The sequence below is a fragment of the Narcine bancroftii genome, chromosome 2, assembly GCF_036971445.1.
Source record: "Narcine bancroftii isolate sNarBan1 chromosome 2, sNarBan1.hap1, whole genome shotgun sequence".
Taxonomy (NCBI): domain Eukaryota; kingdom Metazoa; phylum Chordata; class Chondrichthyes; order Torpediniformes; family Narcinidae; genus Narcine; species Narcine bancroftii.
In genome coordinates, this window is record NC_091470.1 from 99,486,888 (window position 1) to 99,501,858 (window position 14,971).

The window sequence follows — 14,971 nt, forward strand, 5'->3', positions numbered from 1 at the left end:
TCTCATTTCCCAGTTCAGATATCTAGTGCCCCTTTCAGCCAGTCTCCAGAAGTCTGCAGCCTGGTGTAAATCCTTTGACCACAGTCGCCAGCAGCCTGCATCCTACGTGGTTATCTCGTCTCAAGGCACACAACAGCCTGCCACTTGTGTGTTCTTTCACCTCAGAGACCCTCACTGGTCTGCTGCCAAGGTCACCGTCTCATTGGTTTTCTCCTCAAATTTGGGGGGGATGGGGTGTGGTCTCCCTGTTTTCTGGTGCCCTGCGCCAGTCCTCTGCTTCCTGGAGTCTGCAACCCCTCGTAGCCACTGCACTGTGAACTTGGACCAGACCCCAACATTCGCTGGATTTTAAAATAACCACCTTTAACAGGCCTTTAAAAGCCGGTACAGAGTTGACAGCAGTCGGACAGGACAATTGGACCCAACAGGGGAGCGCTGAGATTTCACTTCCCGCTCTCTGTGGGTCCGCACCAGTAGCAGTGTTACCATTACAGCACTCTGGCAGCGCCACCATCTAAAAACAAATTCTATTATTTTGTACATTTTTACTTTACCTGATTCACAAATATCCAACTCAGCAGCTTTAACAGTGAGCTGTACAGGGATGTAACCTGACACCTGCACTCAGAGGGGCCCTGTGCCATGTTTAGCCTCCCAGCAGAGGAAACGTGCTGCACAGAACATGTTCCTTAATCTTCAGTGGGGTGACTAATACCACTCTCTGTGCAAGAAATTGCTGATTGTGTGTGTGTGCAGTAAATTGGTACTTGTTATATTCCCTCCTTGAGGCCAAATTTGGAGTCTTGCATGCAATTTTGGTCTCCTAACTACAGGAAATATTGAAAAGATTCAGAGAAGATTTACTAGGATGTTGCTGGGACTTCAGGAACTGAGTTACAGAGAAAGGCTAAACAGGTTAGGACTTTATTCCCTGGAGCATAGAAGAATGAGGGGAGATTTGTTAGAGGTGTACAAAATAATGAGTATAGAGTAAATGCAATTTGGCATTTTCCTTCTGAGGGTAGGTGAGATGGAAATCAGAGGACATGGGTTAAGGGTGAAAGGAGGGGGGGAAACTTCTTCACACAGAGAGTGGTGGGGAGAGGAGTCACGTGATGGAGTAGTGGCCGGTCGGGGAACTCCAGCCCTCTCCGGAAAAGTTTAAAAAAAACACAGAAAACACAAAGGCACAAACACAAAAATTAAAATAGTGAAAGTAAAGGTGGGAAGAAAATGGCAGCGAAGAAAGAAAAGTCGAAAGCAACGGGAAGAAGAGAAGAAGAAAAGACATCCGAGGAGGCCCGCTGTGGAGAGAGAAGCCCGCTCCCTCAGGTCAGTCGAAGTCCCGAGCTCGGGACTATATAAATGGCTTACGGAGCCAAGCAAAAGTGCGCATGACAAAAAAAACACTGACGGGAGGGGGGACCAGCTGAGGAGTCGATCTCCACAGCTGAGAATGACAGCTACAACACAACAACAGGAAGAGAACATAGAAAACAACGAGAACAAGAAAGAAGAGAGTAAAAAGAAATCAAGGGAACAACAGATGACCAACCCAGAGGAAGAAGAAGAACATAGAGAAATGGAAGAAGAAGGGAAGGGCAAGACAATGGATATATATTTTTTTAAAGAATATATGGAATCAGTAAAAGAATGGCAATCACAAGAATTTAGTGAAATAAAAAGAAGAATTAAAAGTACAGAAGAAAAAATGAATAGATTAGAGATGGTCATGTCAGATTTAGGAAAAAGAATGGACAAGGTGGAAGAATGAGAAACAGCCGTAGAAATGGAAGTAGAGGACTTAAAAAAGAAATTAGAAGAATCTAATAAAAAAGTTAAAGAGACACAAGAGGTGTTAGCTCAGAAGATAGATATAATGGAAAATTATAATAGAAGAAATAATATAAAGATAGTGGGCCTGAAGGAAGATGAAGAAGGCAAGAATATGAGAGAATTTATAAAAGATTGGATCCCCAGGGTCCTAGGAAGACCAGAATTACAGGAAGAAATGGAAATAGAAAGGGCACATAGAACATTAGCCCCTAAAGCACAGCCACAACAAAAACCAAGATCCATTTTAGTAAAATTCCTAAGATATACAACAAGAGAAAATATATTGGAGAAAGCAATTAAGAAAATAAGAGAAGACAAAAAGCCACTGGAATACAAAGGTCAAAAAAAATTTTTCTATCCAGACATAAGTTTTGAACTCCTGAAGAAGAGAAAAGAGTTTAATACAGCAAAAGCGATCCTATGGAAAAAAGGATATAAATTTATGCTAAAGTACCCAGCGGTACTTAAAATAGTTATTCCAGGGCACCAAAACAGACTATTCTCGGATCCGGAGGAAGCACGAAAATTTGCAGAACTACAAAACAGACAGAGAGATGAAGACATGTAACGAGAGCAAAAATGACCACGAACTATATGTATGTGTGTATATGGGTGTGTGTGTATATATATATATATATATATATATATGTGTGTGTTTGTGTGTGTGTGTGTGTGTGTGTAAGTATATATGTGTGTACATGAGTGTATGCGTATTTAAAAGAATCATGGGTCCGAATCATGGATCCTCTACCGGCATCACCTACGGCTCCTAGAACGCTTCCACCAGCGTTGTCTCCGCTCCATCCTCAACATCCATTGGAGCGCTTTCATCCCTAACGTCGAAGTACTCGAGATGGCAGAGGTTGACAGCATCGAGTCCACGCTGCTGAAGATCCAGCTGCGCTGGGTGGGTCACGTCTCCAGAATGGAGGACCATCGCCTTCCCAAGATCGTGTTATATGGTGAGCTCTCCACTGGCCACCGTGACAGAGGTGCACCAAAGAAAAGGTACAAGGACTGCCTAAAGAAATCTCTTGGTGCCTGCCACATTGACCACCGCCAGTGGGCTGATATCACCTCAAACCGTGCATCTTGGCGCCTCACAGTTTGGCGGGCAGCAACCTCCTTTGAAGAAGACCGCAGAGCCCACCTCACTGACAAAAGGCAAAGGAGGAAAAACCCAACACCCAACCCCAACCAACCAATTTTCCCCTGCAGCCGCTGCAACCGTGTCTGCCTGTCCCGCATCGGACTTGTCAGCCACAAACGAGCCTGCAGCTGACGTGGACTTTTACCCCCTCCATAAATCTTCGTCCGCGAAGCCAAGCCAAAGAAAGATATAGAGTATAGAGAAGAATTAATAAGGGAAAGAAAGGGAAGAGAGGAAGTAAGGAGGGAATTAAGAGAGTGACCTTTGTTGTATATGAAAATTAAAATCTTTTCTGGGGGGGCTGGGTGGGGAGGAGTTACGGTCACTGCGAAATCAGTTGACGCTTGCGAGTGAATTCGCAAATCCAAATGGAGAAGGGAGATGTGGTTGCCCAACAAGGGATAAAGGGCAACTCAGGAAGGGGAGGGGATAGTGGGGTTAAAGAAATTTTAGATAGGAAATGTTGTCTTATAAAGTGTTAAAAACAAGAAAGTAGAAATGGATAAGAAGGAAAGGTGATGATGAGGAAACGGAAAGGAAAGATAAACAAAGTATGAAATGGCTACGTTGAACTATATGACTTTAAATATTAACGGAATACATAACCAAATCAAAAGGAAGAAACTGCTAAATTTACTGAAAAAAAGAAAAAATTGATATAGCATTCGTACAAGAAACACACTTAACTGAAGTGGAGCACAAGAAATTAAAGAGAGATTGGATAGGACATGTAACGGCAGCATCATATAATTCAAAAGCTAGAGGAGTAGCTATATTAATCAGTAAAAATGTACCAATTAAAATAGAAGAGGAAAGAATAGATTCAGCAGGGAGCTATGTAATGATAAAATGTCAGATATATTCGGAGTTTTGGAATTGACTCAATGTATATTCACCTAACGAAGAAGATCAAAAATTTATGCAAGATATTTTTTTGAAGATAGCAGACACGCAAGGGAGCATACTAAATAGGAGGGGATTTCAACCTTAATTTGGATTCAAACATGGATAAAACTGGGGAAAAAATTAACAGAAAGAACAAAGTAACCAAATTTATAATTAAATCGATGTAAGAAATGCAACTTTTGGATATATGGAGGAAACAACACCCAAAGGAAAAGGAATATTCATATTATTCGGGTAGACATAAAACATACTCAAGAATAGACCTATTCCTGTTATCAGCTCGCATGCAAGACAGAGTTAGAAAAACAGAATATAAAGCTAGAATATTATCGGACCACTCACCCCTGATATTGACAATAGAGTTAGAGGACATCCCTGCAAGAATGTATAGATGGAGATTAAACTCCATGCTACTTAAAAGGCAGGATTTTAGAGAATTCATTGAAAGACAAATTAAAATGTACTTTGAAATAAATACAGAATCAGTGAAAGATAAGTTTATACTATGGGATGCAATGAAAGCGTTCATCAGAGGGCAAATAATAAGTTATGTAACCAAGATGAAGAAGGACTACAATCAGGAAACAGAGCAGTTGGAAAGGGAAATAGCAAATATAGAAAAAGAATTAGCAATGAAGGAAGACACAACTAAAAGAAGAGAATTGGCAGATAAAAAAATAAAATATGAAACACTAAAAACATATAAGGTGGAGAAGAACATAATGAAGACAAAACAGAAATATTATGAACTAGGAGAAAAAACGCACAAAATTCTAGCATGGCAGCTTAAGACAGAACAAACTAAGAGAATGGTATTGGCATCAAGGAAAAAAAACAAACACTACGCTGAACTATATGTCTTTAAATATTAATGGAATACATAACCAAATTAAAAGGAAGAAACTACCAAATTTAAATGAATAAATGTATTCCATTAGAAAAAATAACATATTGGTTAAGAAATAATATTGAAATATTCGAACAAGTATAGGAGCCTTACATTAAATACAATAGCGAAAACCTACCGGGGACAAACATTACCTAAGTTGATGGAAGGAGAAGGAAAGAAAAGAATGGACTCAGTAGAATTTCTGGTGTAATTTTGTTGAATGACAACATTGTCTGACTGGCTTAATGCAACCTAGATTGTATACCTAAAATGGATGAGAGGGGGGGGTGGGGGGGTGGTTTGGGAGGAAAGGGGGGGGGGGAGAAAAAGTCACTGTATATGTGTGAAAAAGAAATAGTGTATATCATGGCTAATGTGATTTATGGTGTGAAAAATAAAAAATATTTTAAAAAAAATGCTTATTCAAAAGAGAGAAATGTAAACAAACTGACTGTGCAATACAGAAAATAAATAAATACATATTCAGTAATAAATAAAAGCAAAAAAAAAGGAAAAAAGACAAACAAATCACATATAATCCAACGGAGATTAATGAAAACTTCAGAGAATTCTACGAACAATTATACCAAACTGAAAACGAAGGGAAAGAAGACAAAATAGATGAATTTTTAAATAAAATTGAACTACCGAAATTACAAATAGAAGAACAAAATAAATTAACAGAACCATTTGAAATAGTAGAAATACAGAGATAATAAAAAAACTACAGAATAATAAAACACCAGGAGAGGATGGATTCTCAATAGAATTCTATAAAACATTTAAAGATTTATTAATTCCTCCCCTCCTGGAAATAATCAACCAGATTGATAAAACACAAAGCTTACCAGATTCATGCAAAACAGCAATAATTACAGTAATACCAAAGTCAGGGAAAGATCCACTCGCACCAGCGTCATATAGACCAATATCTTTACTTAACACAGATTATAAGATAATAGCTAAACTATTAGCAAACAGATTAACCGACAATTTACCAAAAATAGTAAATCTAGACCAAACTGGATTTATTAAAAAAAGACGAACAACAGACAATATTTGTAAATTTATTAACTTAATTCATGCAGTAGAAGGAAATAAAGCTCCAACAGTAGCGGTTGCTATAGACACAGAGAAGGCCTTTGACAGAGTGGAATGGAATTATTTATTCAAAGTCCTACAAAAATTCAGTTTACCAGAGAAATAAATTAATTGGATTAAAGCATTATATAAGGGGCCATTGGCGAAAGTGACAGTAAATGGATATATATCAAAACAATTTAACTTAAGCAGATCAACAAGGCAGGGATGCCCACTATCGCCCTTATTGTTCGCGTTAGCCATAGAACCACTAGCAGAACTGATAAGAACAGAAAATAAAATAAAAGGGATAAAAATAAAAGACAAGGAATATAAAATCAGTTTATTTGCAGATGACGTTATAGTATACTTAACAGAACCAGAAATATCAATAAAAGAATTACATAAGAAATTGAAGGAATATGGAGAAGTGTCGGGATACAAGATTAATGCAAATAAAAGTGAAGCAATGCCAATGAATAATGCAGATTTCTCAAAATTTAAGAAAGAATCACCATTCAGATGGCAAATGCAAGCAATACGATACCTAGGTATACAAATAAATAAAAACCTCGGCCATCTATATAAACTCAATTATTATCCACTAATGAAAAAAATTACAGGACGACTTAGAGCATTGGAAAGACTTACCACTAACACTAATAGGAAGGATAAACTGTATTAAAATGAACATTTTCCCAAGGATACAATACCTATTTGAGGCATTGCCAATACACTTGACGGAGAAATTATTCAAGGAGTTAAAGAAAATAATAAGGAAATTTTTATGGAAAGGGGGGGAAACCGAGGATAGCACTAGATAAATTAACAGAATGGTATAAACAAGGAGGCTTACAACTGCCAAACTTTAAAAATTATTATAGAGCCGCACAATTAAGATACCTATCAGATTTTTATCAAACAAGGGAAAAGCCAGATTGGACTAGATTAGAACTAGATAAAATAGGGGAGAAGATACCCGAACATATATTATGTAAATGGGATGAAAAATTGGTACAACGTAGGAATTCTCCAGTATTACATCATCTGCTCAATATTTGGAAGAAGATTCATGTAGAAAGGAATAAAACAAATTACCAACTACCAAAACTAATACTGACGCAAAATCAGATAATCCCTTTTACAATAGATAACCTTTCCTTTAGAGAATGGGAAAAAAAAGGGATCAAAAGAATAGAAAATTGCTTTTCAGGAAATAAATTATTATCCTTTGAACAAATGAAGGATAAATATAATATAACTCACGATACAGTGTTGGCATACTACCAACTGAAATCCTACTTGAAGGACAAATTGGGAAGCAGTCTGAGGTTACCAGAGGGAAGTAATTTTGAATATGTGATTACAGACACAATGATAATCAAAAAATTTATAACAAACATGTATATTAAACTACAAGAAAAGGAGAATGAGGAAACAAATGGTAAAACTAAACAAAAATGGGAACAAGATCTAAACATAAAGATAAAGAAGGAAACATGGGAGAAGTTATGCTCAGGAACTATGAGAAATACAATAAATACGAGGTTATGTATGATACAATATAACTGGAAAACACAGGCTATATATTACACCTCAAAAGTTAAATAAATGGGACCCAACAGTATCTGACAGATGTTTTCGCTGTAAAAAGGAAATGGGAACAACAATTCATGCAATCTGGACATGTGAGAAAGTGAAAAAATTTTGGGAAGATCTAAACCAGATATTAAATAAAATCACAAAAAGCAATATACCAAAAAACCCAGAGATCTTCCTCCTAAGTAACATAAAAAACAAAGAATTTGGACTTGATTTGGATGGTGCACAAAAAAGTTTTGTTAGGATAGCCCTAGCCATAGCAAAAAAATGTATTATGTCAGCCTGGAAATTAGAAGATAACTTGAGAATACAACAATGGTATATAGAAATGAATAAATGTATTCCATTAGAAAAAATAACATATAATTTAAGAAATAATATTACAATATTTGAACAAATATGGGAGCCATACATGAAACACAATAGAGAAAACCTACCGGGGACATCTACCACCTAAAATGACAGAAGGAGAAGGGAATGAAAAGAATTGACTCAGTGGAATTTCTTGTTTATTTTTATTGAGTGACAACATTATTTGACGGGTTTAATGTATCTTAGATTCTGAACTTTAAATGAATGGGAGGGAGGTAGGGAGGGTGGGATGGGAAGAGGGAGGGGGGGGGAGAAAACGACACTGTATATATTTGAAAAGGAAAATGTATGTATCTTGATCAATATGCTTTATTGTGTGAAAAATAAAAAATTTAAAAAAAACACAGAGAGTGGTGGGAATGTGGAACGAGCTGCCAGATGAAGTGGTGAATGCGGGCTCAATTTTCACACTTATGAAGAATTTGGACAGGTACATGGATTAGAGAGATATAGAGTGGGTACAGGTCAGTGAGACTAGCAGAATAATGGTTCAGCACAGACTAGAAAGGCCAAAGGGCTTACTCTCTATGATGTTGTGTTCCATAGCTCCTTCTGAATGTATTTTTCTTTTGCTTTAGGAGGAAATGGCCAAATACGATAAGATTTGTGAAGAAGCATATACTCGATCCAAAGATGAGAAAATCATGCACATTAAACATTGGCTAGACTCCCCATGGCCTGGTATGTATTTGAGTGGGGAAAGACAAGCCTTCAAAGCTCTTTGATTTAATTTGGAAAATATACAAAATAAAGATCCAAGCCAGGATCAAGTTTTGAACCATCTGCTCTATTCAGCCAGAGTTGGTTGAGTTATCTCATGTACCAAGATGTAGTGAAATCTTAGTACAGTAAAACCCTTGGTGACCAGAATTCAAGCAACTGGCAAGAAAATCAAGGGAAATAAATGGGTAAAAAGTGTGCAAGTTTAAAAGTGGTTCCCCTCCCACCCCCCACCCCCCACCTTGCCTTTTGCTCGCCAATCCACACAATCTTAAGCAACCAGAAAATACACTTATCTGGCATCTACCAATCCCCGTAGGTGCCAGATTCCAGGGGTTTTATTGTATCACACAAAATGTTGCCACTCTATGCCATTTTGGATTTTAAAATTCACAGAAATCTGGATGGTAAATGCAAAAGAACAAAGATAAATCATGACGGTGGTCAAAATGAATTCCTAGAATGTTAAAGTAACAGACAAAATAGATTCATTCCCAGTGGCTTCCTAGTATTCCAGGAGCAACTTGGACCTCAGCAGGTGAGTGGGAATCTGGCCCTATCAACCTCTCTGTGAGTTGGTCCCAGTCCCAATGAAAACAGCCTCTGTGGCCACACTGTTCTGGCTCCAGTTCCTACCTCAGGAGCCATTGCATGTTCTCTGGTCATAGCTGGTTCTTACTTACAAGCAGAGATGATTATTTTTCATTTTTCTGTCTTTGGACCTAACTTGATTTGGAGGAAGCTTGCTTGGTGTTGAAGAAAGCATAGAATGCAGATTGTTTCTTATGGAAAGCTGATGATTACTGTATTGGATCGGACTTCAGTTAGTGAGAGAACAAACTCTTTACAGACCAATTCCCAGATGTACCACGGTTCCTTTCTGAAACCACTAAGGGCTTTTGAGCATCGTATTCCCAAGTTGTGCCAAGCATGTTCCCTGATATGTCATTAAGTGTATGGCAAACTCCCTCGATGGCACTGATTCATGCCTCCTGTAGGAAATGTTCACTGGCACCATAGCAAGGTTCTGTGCGTCACACACTCATCCACTGGGAATGACTCTTATCATTTTTGTTTAACACATCACTGTTGTTTCACCTCCCCAGTGTGTAACATACTAGTGCTGATCTGTTGTGTTTTTTGTTGGATGTGGCACTCGTTCCCTGGTAGAGAATTCATGCCCCCAGTGTTTAACTTGAACCCTGTTTTTAATACCCTCATGTTCACGGATGTATGCTCCGCTGTGATTGATGCATGTCCCCTGCATATAACAATTGCTGGTAGATTGTCAGGAGTATGTGTATAACACTCTTGCTGGCATTAATTCAAACCTTCTGTGTATTACAGTGGATGTCCAGAAATCCAGACCACCCAAGAATCTTGAAAACTCTCACACTTAGCAAATTTAGTAGGCTTTTGTGTGCATGCACGTGTAAGCGCCGCAGGTGCACAGAAGTAGTGAAAATGAATGAATAAATAATTTTTTTTGTACTTTGCATTTTAAATGCAAACTTGTTTAGTTAATAAACTTTCAAATGTACCTATTCATCTCTTTAATCTCCTTATATTTGAATTTTAAAAGTACGGCCCCAAATTCCGGGACTATCCAATCCCTGAGCACTCCTGACTTTAGGACTTTTACCGTGTGTACACTCTCACCAGTATTGATTTGCATCCCTGTGTAATTTGAGCACTCAGTGGCTCTGATTCTTGGCTCCTGCCTGTCAGACACTCAATGGAACTAATTCACACAGTGACCCTTCACTGATATTAATTCCCCCCTCCACCCCATGTATAACACTGAAGAACACTGATTCACATGCTGGGTGACTGTTTCACAGCTATCCTGTACATTTAACACTCATTGGGTTCATTCACATCCCTGGTTCATGTTCCCAATGTGTAACATGCAGTTGATAAGTCAAAATATCTTGCAACGTCAGTGATATTTCAGTACCTGATGATAGATAAAGAATCATTTTTCCAAAGATCAAACAATGTATGGGAGATCCGACCGATCACAGCAGTGGCTGGGAATAGTCAGTATGTAAATGTGATGAGAAGAAAACTGTGCTTTATTTTTAAAAAGAGTTTATTCATTTTGTCTTCATTCTTCCTGTAGGCTTTTTCACTCTCGACGGACAGCCTAAAAGCATGACCTGCCCTTCTACTGGCCTCAGTGAGGAAATGTTGAATCACATTGGAAAAGTGGCCAGCTCTGTGCCAGTGGAAGACTTCACAATTCACGGAGGTAGATCTGATAAATTACTGCAGACTCCGGTCCAACTTGTTCACCCAGCAACATCAGCCATTGTTTGGGCCACGAGGACATTTTGCAGCTACTAGCGAGAGAAAATAAATTTGAGTCCCATCATTTCTCACCTTGCCTTTCCATTTAATGATGTATTCTTTGATCTCTTATCCCATCACCATATTCATAATTAGTGATAACTAATGAGGGAGGAGGGAAAACTAACAGCACTGAGGAAGAAAAACACATCAGGGAGAATCCATCTGACTCTGAAAATAACAGAGCAGAGCAGACTCGAGCCATTCATTTTCCCCATGAGGCATCAACATTTTAATTTGGCTTGCATCAGACCCCAATATTTAAACATCAAGAGAAATTACCATCTCCACCTGTTAACCAGTTTTTTGGACGCCTACTTTAAGTGTTCATTTTCTCTCCCCTTCATTCCTAATGAGCAATTTAGTATGACAATCACCAACATTTTCTCTGCCATTTAAAATTCCTGTACTGCAGATTTTTCATTCTGTTGAAGGTTTAACTCGCATCCTGAAGGGCCGTGGAGAGATGGTGAAGAATCGCACGGTGGACTGGGCCTTAGCAGAATACATGGCCTTTGGATCCTTGCTTAACGAAGGTATACATATCCGCTTGAGTGGACAGGATGTGGAAAGGGGAACCTTCAGGTAATGCTCAAAGAGACTTTTATGTCAGTCCCTCAAGCTACATATCTCTTCGTGCACAATCAATCACTGGTGTCATACAGTACTTTGTCCTCAAGATGCATCAAATACTTAAATAATTGTTACCTTTTGTAATCATATATATATAATCATATAACCGTTTACAGCACGGAAACAGGCCATGTCGGCCCTTCAAGTCCGTACCGGTTCACTTGAGCAACTCCACTAGCTCCTCCGCAAAAATATTTTCATGTACATATCTTTGCCATTTGGACCTGAGCTATACAGACAGTTATTGGGAGGAGAAGCTGCAGCAGGTGTGGAACTTTACTGGGATCATTATTTAGAGGGCTCGTAAACTCAGTGAGGACCCTTACCATCCTGTGCACAGCATCTTCAAACGACTCCCGTTGGGAAAGAGATATAGAAGTATTAGAGCTAGAACAACCAGACTGAGGAGCAGCTTCTTCCCACGGACAGTGAGACGGCTAAATGACTGATGAATTGCTAAAAGTCTCCGTGGCGCTATTATTTATTAATAATATTTATTTTAAACATTGTACTGTACTTGTCTTATGTGTGTTTGCACTGTGGACCGAAGAAAGCTGTTTGTCACGTTGTACTCATACAATCAGATAATAAATGAACTTAGTAGGGAGAAGATTTGGTCAGCAGAGCTCTGAAAATGGCCACATGTCATTTGTGTTTGGGGAAGGCAGCAATTCTTAATTGTTTAAAGAAGGATGTCGCCAGTTATAAGAGACATGACAGCAGGTTTGCCTGTTGCTCAGTGGGGAAGTCTTGGCTGGCTTGTGCTTCATTCAAGGTGCAGTACAGTTACAACCCATTAGACAGGCAAGACACGCAATACCATTTTCTTTTTAAACAATTCAGTTCTATTGTGGTCTAATTAAAAATTGTGAACACCTCCACTGAGAAGAAAGCATTTGAGGGAGCCAACTACATATCGAACTATGCAGTCAGTAACCTGTACCGTTTCAGCAAAATATGCTATGTTCTCACACACCATTGAGAATCCGAGAATTAGTATTTATTGTCATGAACAGGCCCCAAAATTCTTTGTTTTGCTGCAGCATCACAGTACACACATTTCTAGAAACCACATTTCAAAATAAATAAAACAGCGCAAGAAAGAGACAAAGTGGTTCGTTGTTCATTCAGAAATCTGATGGCAGAGGGAGAGAAGCTGACCTTGTGCTGCTGAGCCTCATCTTCAGGTTGAACCTTTTATGCCCCCCCCAATGGGAGGATAGAGGCTGCTTTCTTAAGACGCCGCCACTTGTAGGTGTCCTCGATGGAGTGACGTCTGGTGCCCATGATGCCGCAGGCCAAGTTAACCACCCTCTGGAGTTGTCCTGAGCGTTGGCACCTCCATACCAGACAGTGATACAACCGGCCAGAATGTTCTACATGATACCTGTCGAAGTTTTCGAAAGTCTTTGGTGACCTACCAAATCTCCTTGAACTTGAAATCTCATCGAAATCGTTTTCTGCAAGCTTTTCCAAAACAGGTTTTTGATACAGAAATGTCTTGGTTCATTTTAAAACTCTATTTGATTTGACTTGTAACAGTGCCCAAAAAAATGAGCAAAGTTAACATTATTTTATTTTTAAGTTGCCAATTTAACTAAAGAACATTTGGGGATCTATTTGGTTCAGTTATTCTTGGGGCCATCAATTTTTCACTGTCAAAAAAAAGTGAGTTAATGTGTCACATTAATGACATGCCCCAGTTATTCAAAAAATTATTCCTTTGATCAAGCAAGCTCTTCCATCTGCCTCGATGATTGAATGGTGTTAATGGATGCCCTCCTGAAGTCAATCATTCAATGGTACAGTATAGGAACAGGCCCTTTGGTCCACCATGTATATGCCAATTTAACTAATCCCATCTGCCTGCACTTGGTCTGCATCCCTCTATTCTGCACCTGTTAATTTGTCCATTGAAATGCTTCATAAGGACGTAGCAGTTCAAATCCAGCACTGTCGGGAATGAATTTGTACACTCTCCCCATGTCTCTGTAGGTTTCCTCCCGGTGTTCGTGTTTTCTCCCACCTTTCAAAATGTACCAGGGTTGAAGGTCAATTGGGTGTAATTGGGCAGCATGGGATTGTGGGCAACAAGGGCCTATTACTGTGCTGCATGGAGGCGCCTGCAAGCTCACACCAAGACACAAGAGCAACTCGTCCGTGAACTACTCTTTGCAGACGATGCCACTTTAGTTGCCCATTCAGAGCCAGCTCTTTAGCACTTGACGTCCTGTTTTGCGGAAAGTGCCAAAATGTTTGGCCTGGAAGTCAGCCTGAAGAAAACTGAGGTCCTCCATCAGCCAGCTCCCCACCATGACTACCAGCCCCCCCACATCTCCATCGGGCACACAAAACTCAAAATGGTCAACCAGTTTACCTATCTCGGCTGCACCATTTCATCGGATGCAAGGATCGACAACGAGATAGACAACAGACTCGCCAAGGCAAAGAGCGCCTTTGAAAGACTACACAAAAGAGTCTGGAAAAACAACCAACTGAAAAGCCTCACAAAGAAAGGATCTAAATGTAAACCTGGGAATGTTTAAAAAAGGGTCTAAATGTAAACCTGGGAGTGTTTAAGAAAGGGTCTAAATGTAAACCTGGGAATGTTTAAGAAAGGGTCTAAATGTAAACCTGGGAGTGTTTAAGAAAGGGTCTAAATGTAAACCTGGGAATGTTTAAGAAAGGGTCTAAATGTAAACCTGGGAATGTTTAAGAAAGGGTCTAAATGTAAACCTGGGAATGTTTAAGAAAGGGTCTAAATGTAAACCTGGGAATTATAGGCCCGTGAGTTTGACGTCTGTGGTGGGTAAGTTGATGGAAAGTGTTCTGAGGGATGGTATTTACAAATATTTGGAGGTACTGGGATTGCTAGGGAGTAATCAGCATGGTTTTGTCAGGGGTAGATCATGCTTGACAAACCTGATTGAGTTTTTTGAGGGGGTTACAAAAAAGGTTGATGAAGGGAAAGCTGTGGATGTTGTCTATTTAGACTTTAGTAAAGCTTTTGACAACGTTCCCCACAGGAGGTTAGGAAAAAAGGTGGAGGCATTAGGTATAAATAAGGAGGTAGTGAAATGGATTCAGCAATGGTTGGATGGGAGGTGTCAGAGAGTAGTGGTAGAAAATTGTTTGTCCAATTGGAGGCCGGTGACTAGTGGAGTTCCTCAGGGATCGGTCCTCTTATTGTTTGTTATATATATTAACGATCTGGAAGTAGGGGTGGAGAATTGGATAAGCAAGTTTGCGGATGATACGAAGATTGATGGTGTTGTGGACAGTGAGGAAGATTACCGTAGATTAAAAGGTGATTTAGGAAGGCTGGAGGTGTGGGCTGAGAAATGGCTGATGGAATTTAATATAGATAAGTGTGAGGTGTTACATTTTGGAAAGGCAAATCTAAATAGGTCATATGCATTAAATGGTAGACAATT

General features: G+C 39.2%; 1 protein-coding gene across 13 annotated transcripts in view; it reads left to right on the forward strand.

Annotated features, from left to right (window-relative positions):
* Window positions 1–14,971, forward strand: part of LOC138753988 (2-oxoglutarate dehydrogenase complex component E1) — a 121,648-nt gene that overhangs the window by 82,412 nt on the left and 24,265 nt on the right. For all 13 annotated transcript variants that reach the window (XM_069917676.1, XM_069917669.1, XM_069917672.1 and 10 more), the window contains 3 exons: window positions 8,414–8,516; window positions 10,678–10,806; window positions 11,339–11,489. In XM_069917676.1, coding sequence (XP_069773777.1) covers window positions 8,414–8,516; window positions 10,678–10,806; window positions 11,339–11,489 — 383 coding nt within the window. The remainder of the gene's footprint in view (window positions 1–8,413; window positions 8,517–10,677; window positions 10,807–11,338; window positions 11,490–14,971) is intronic.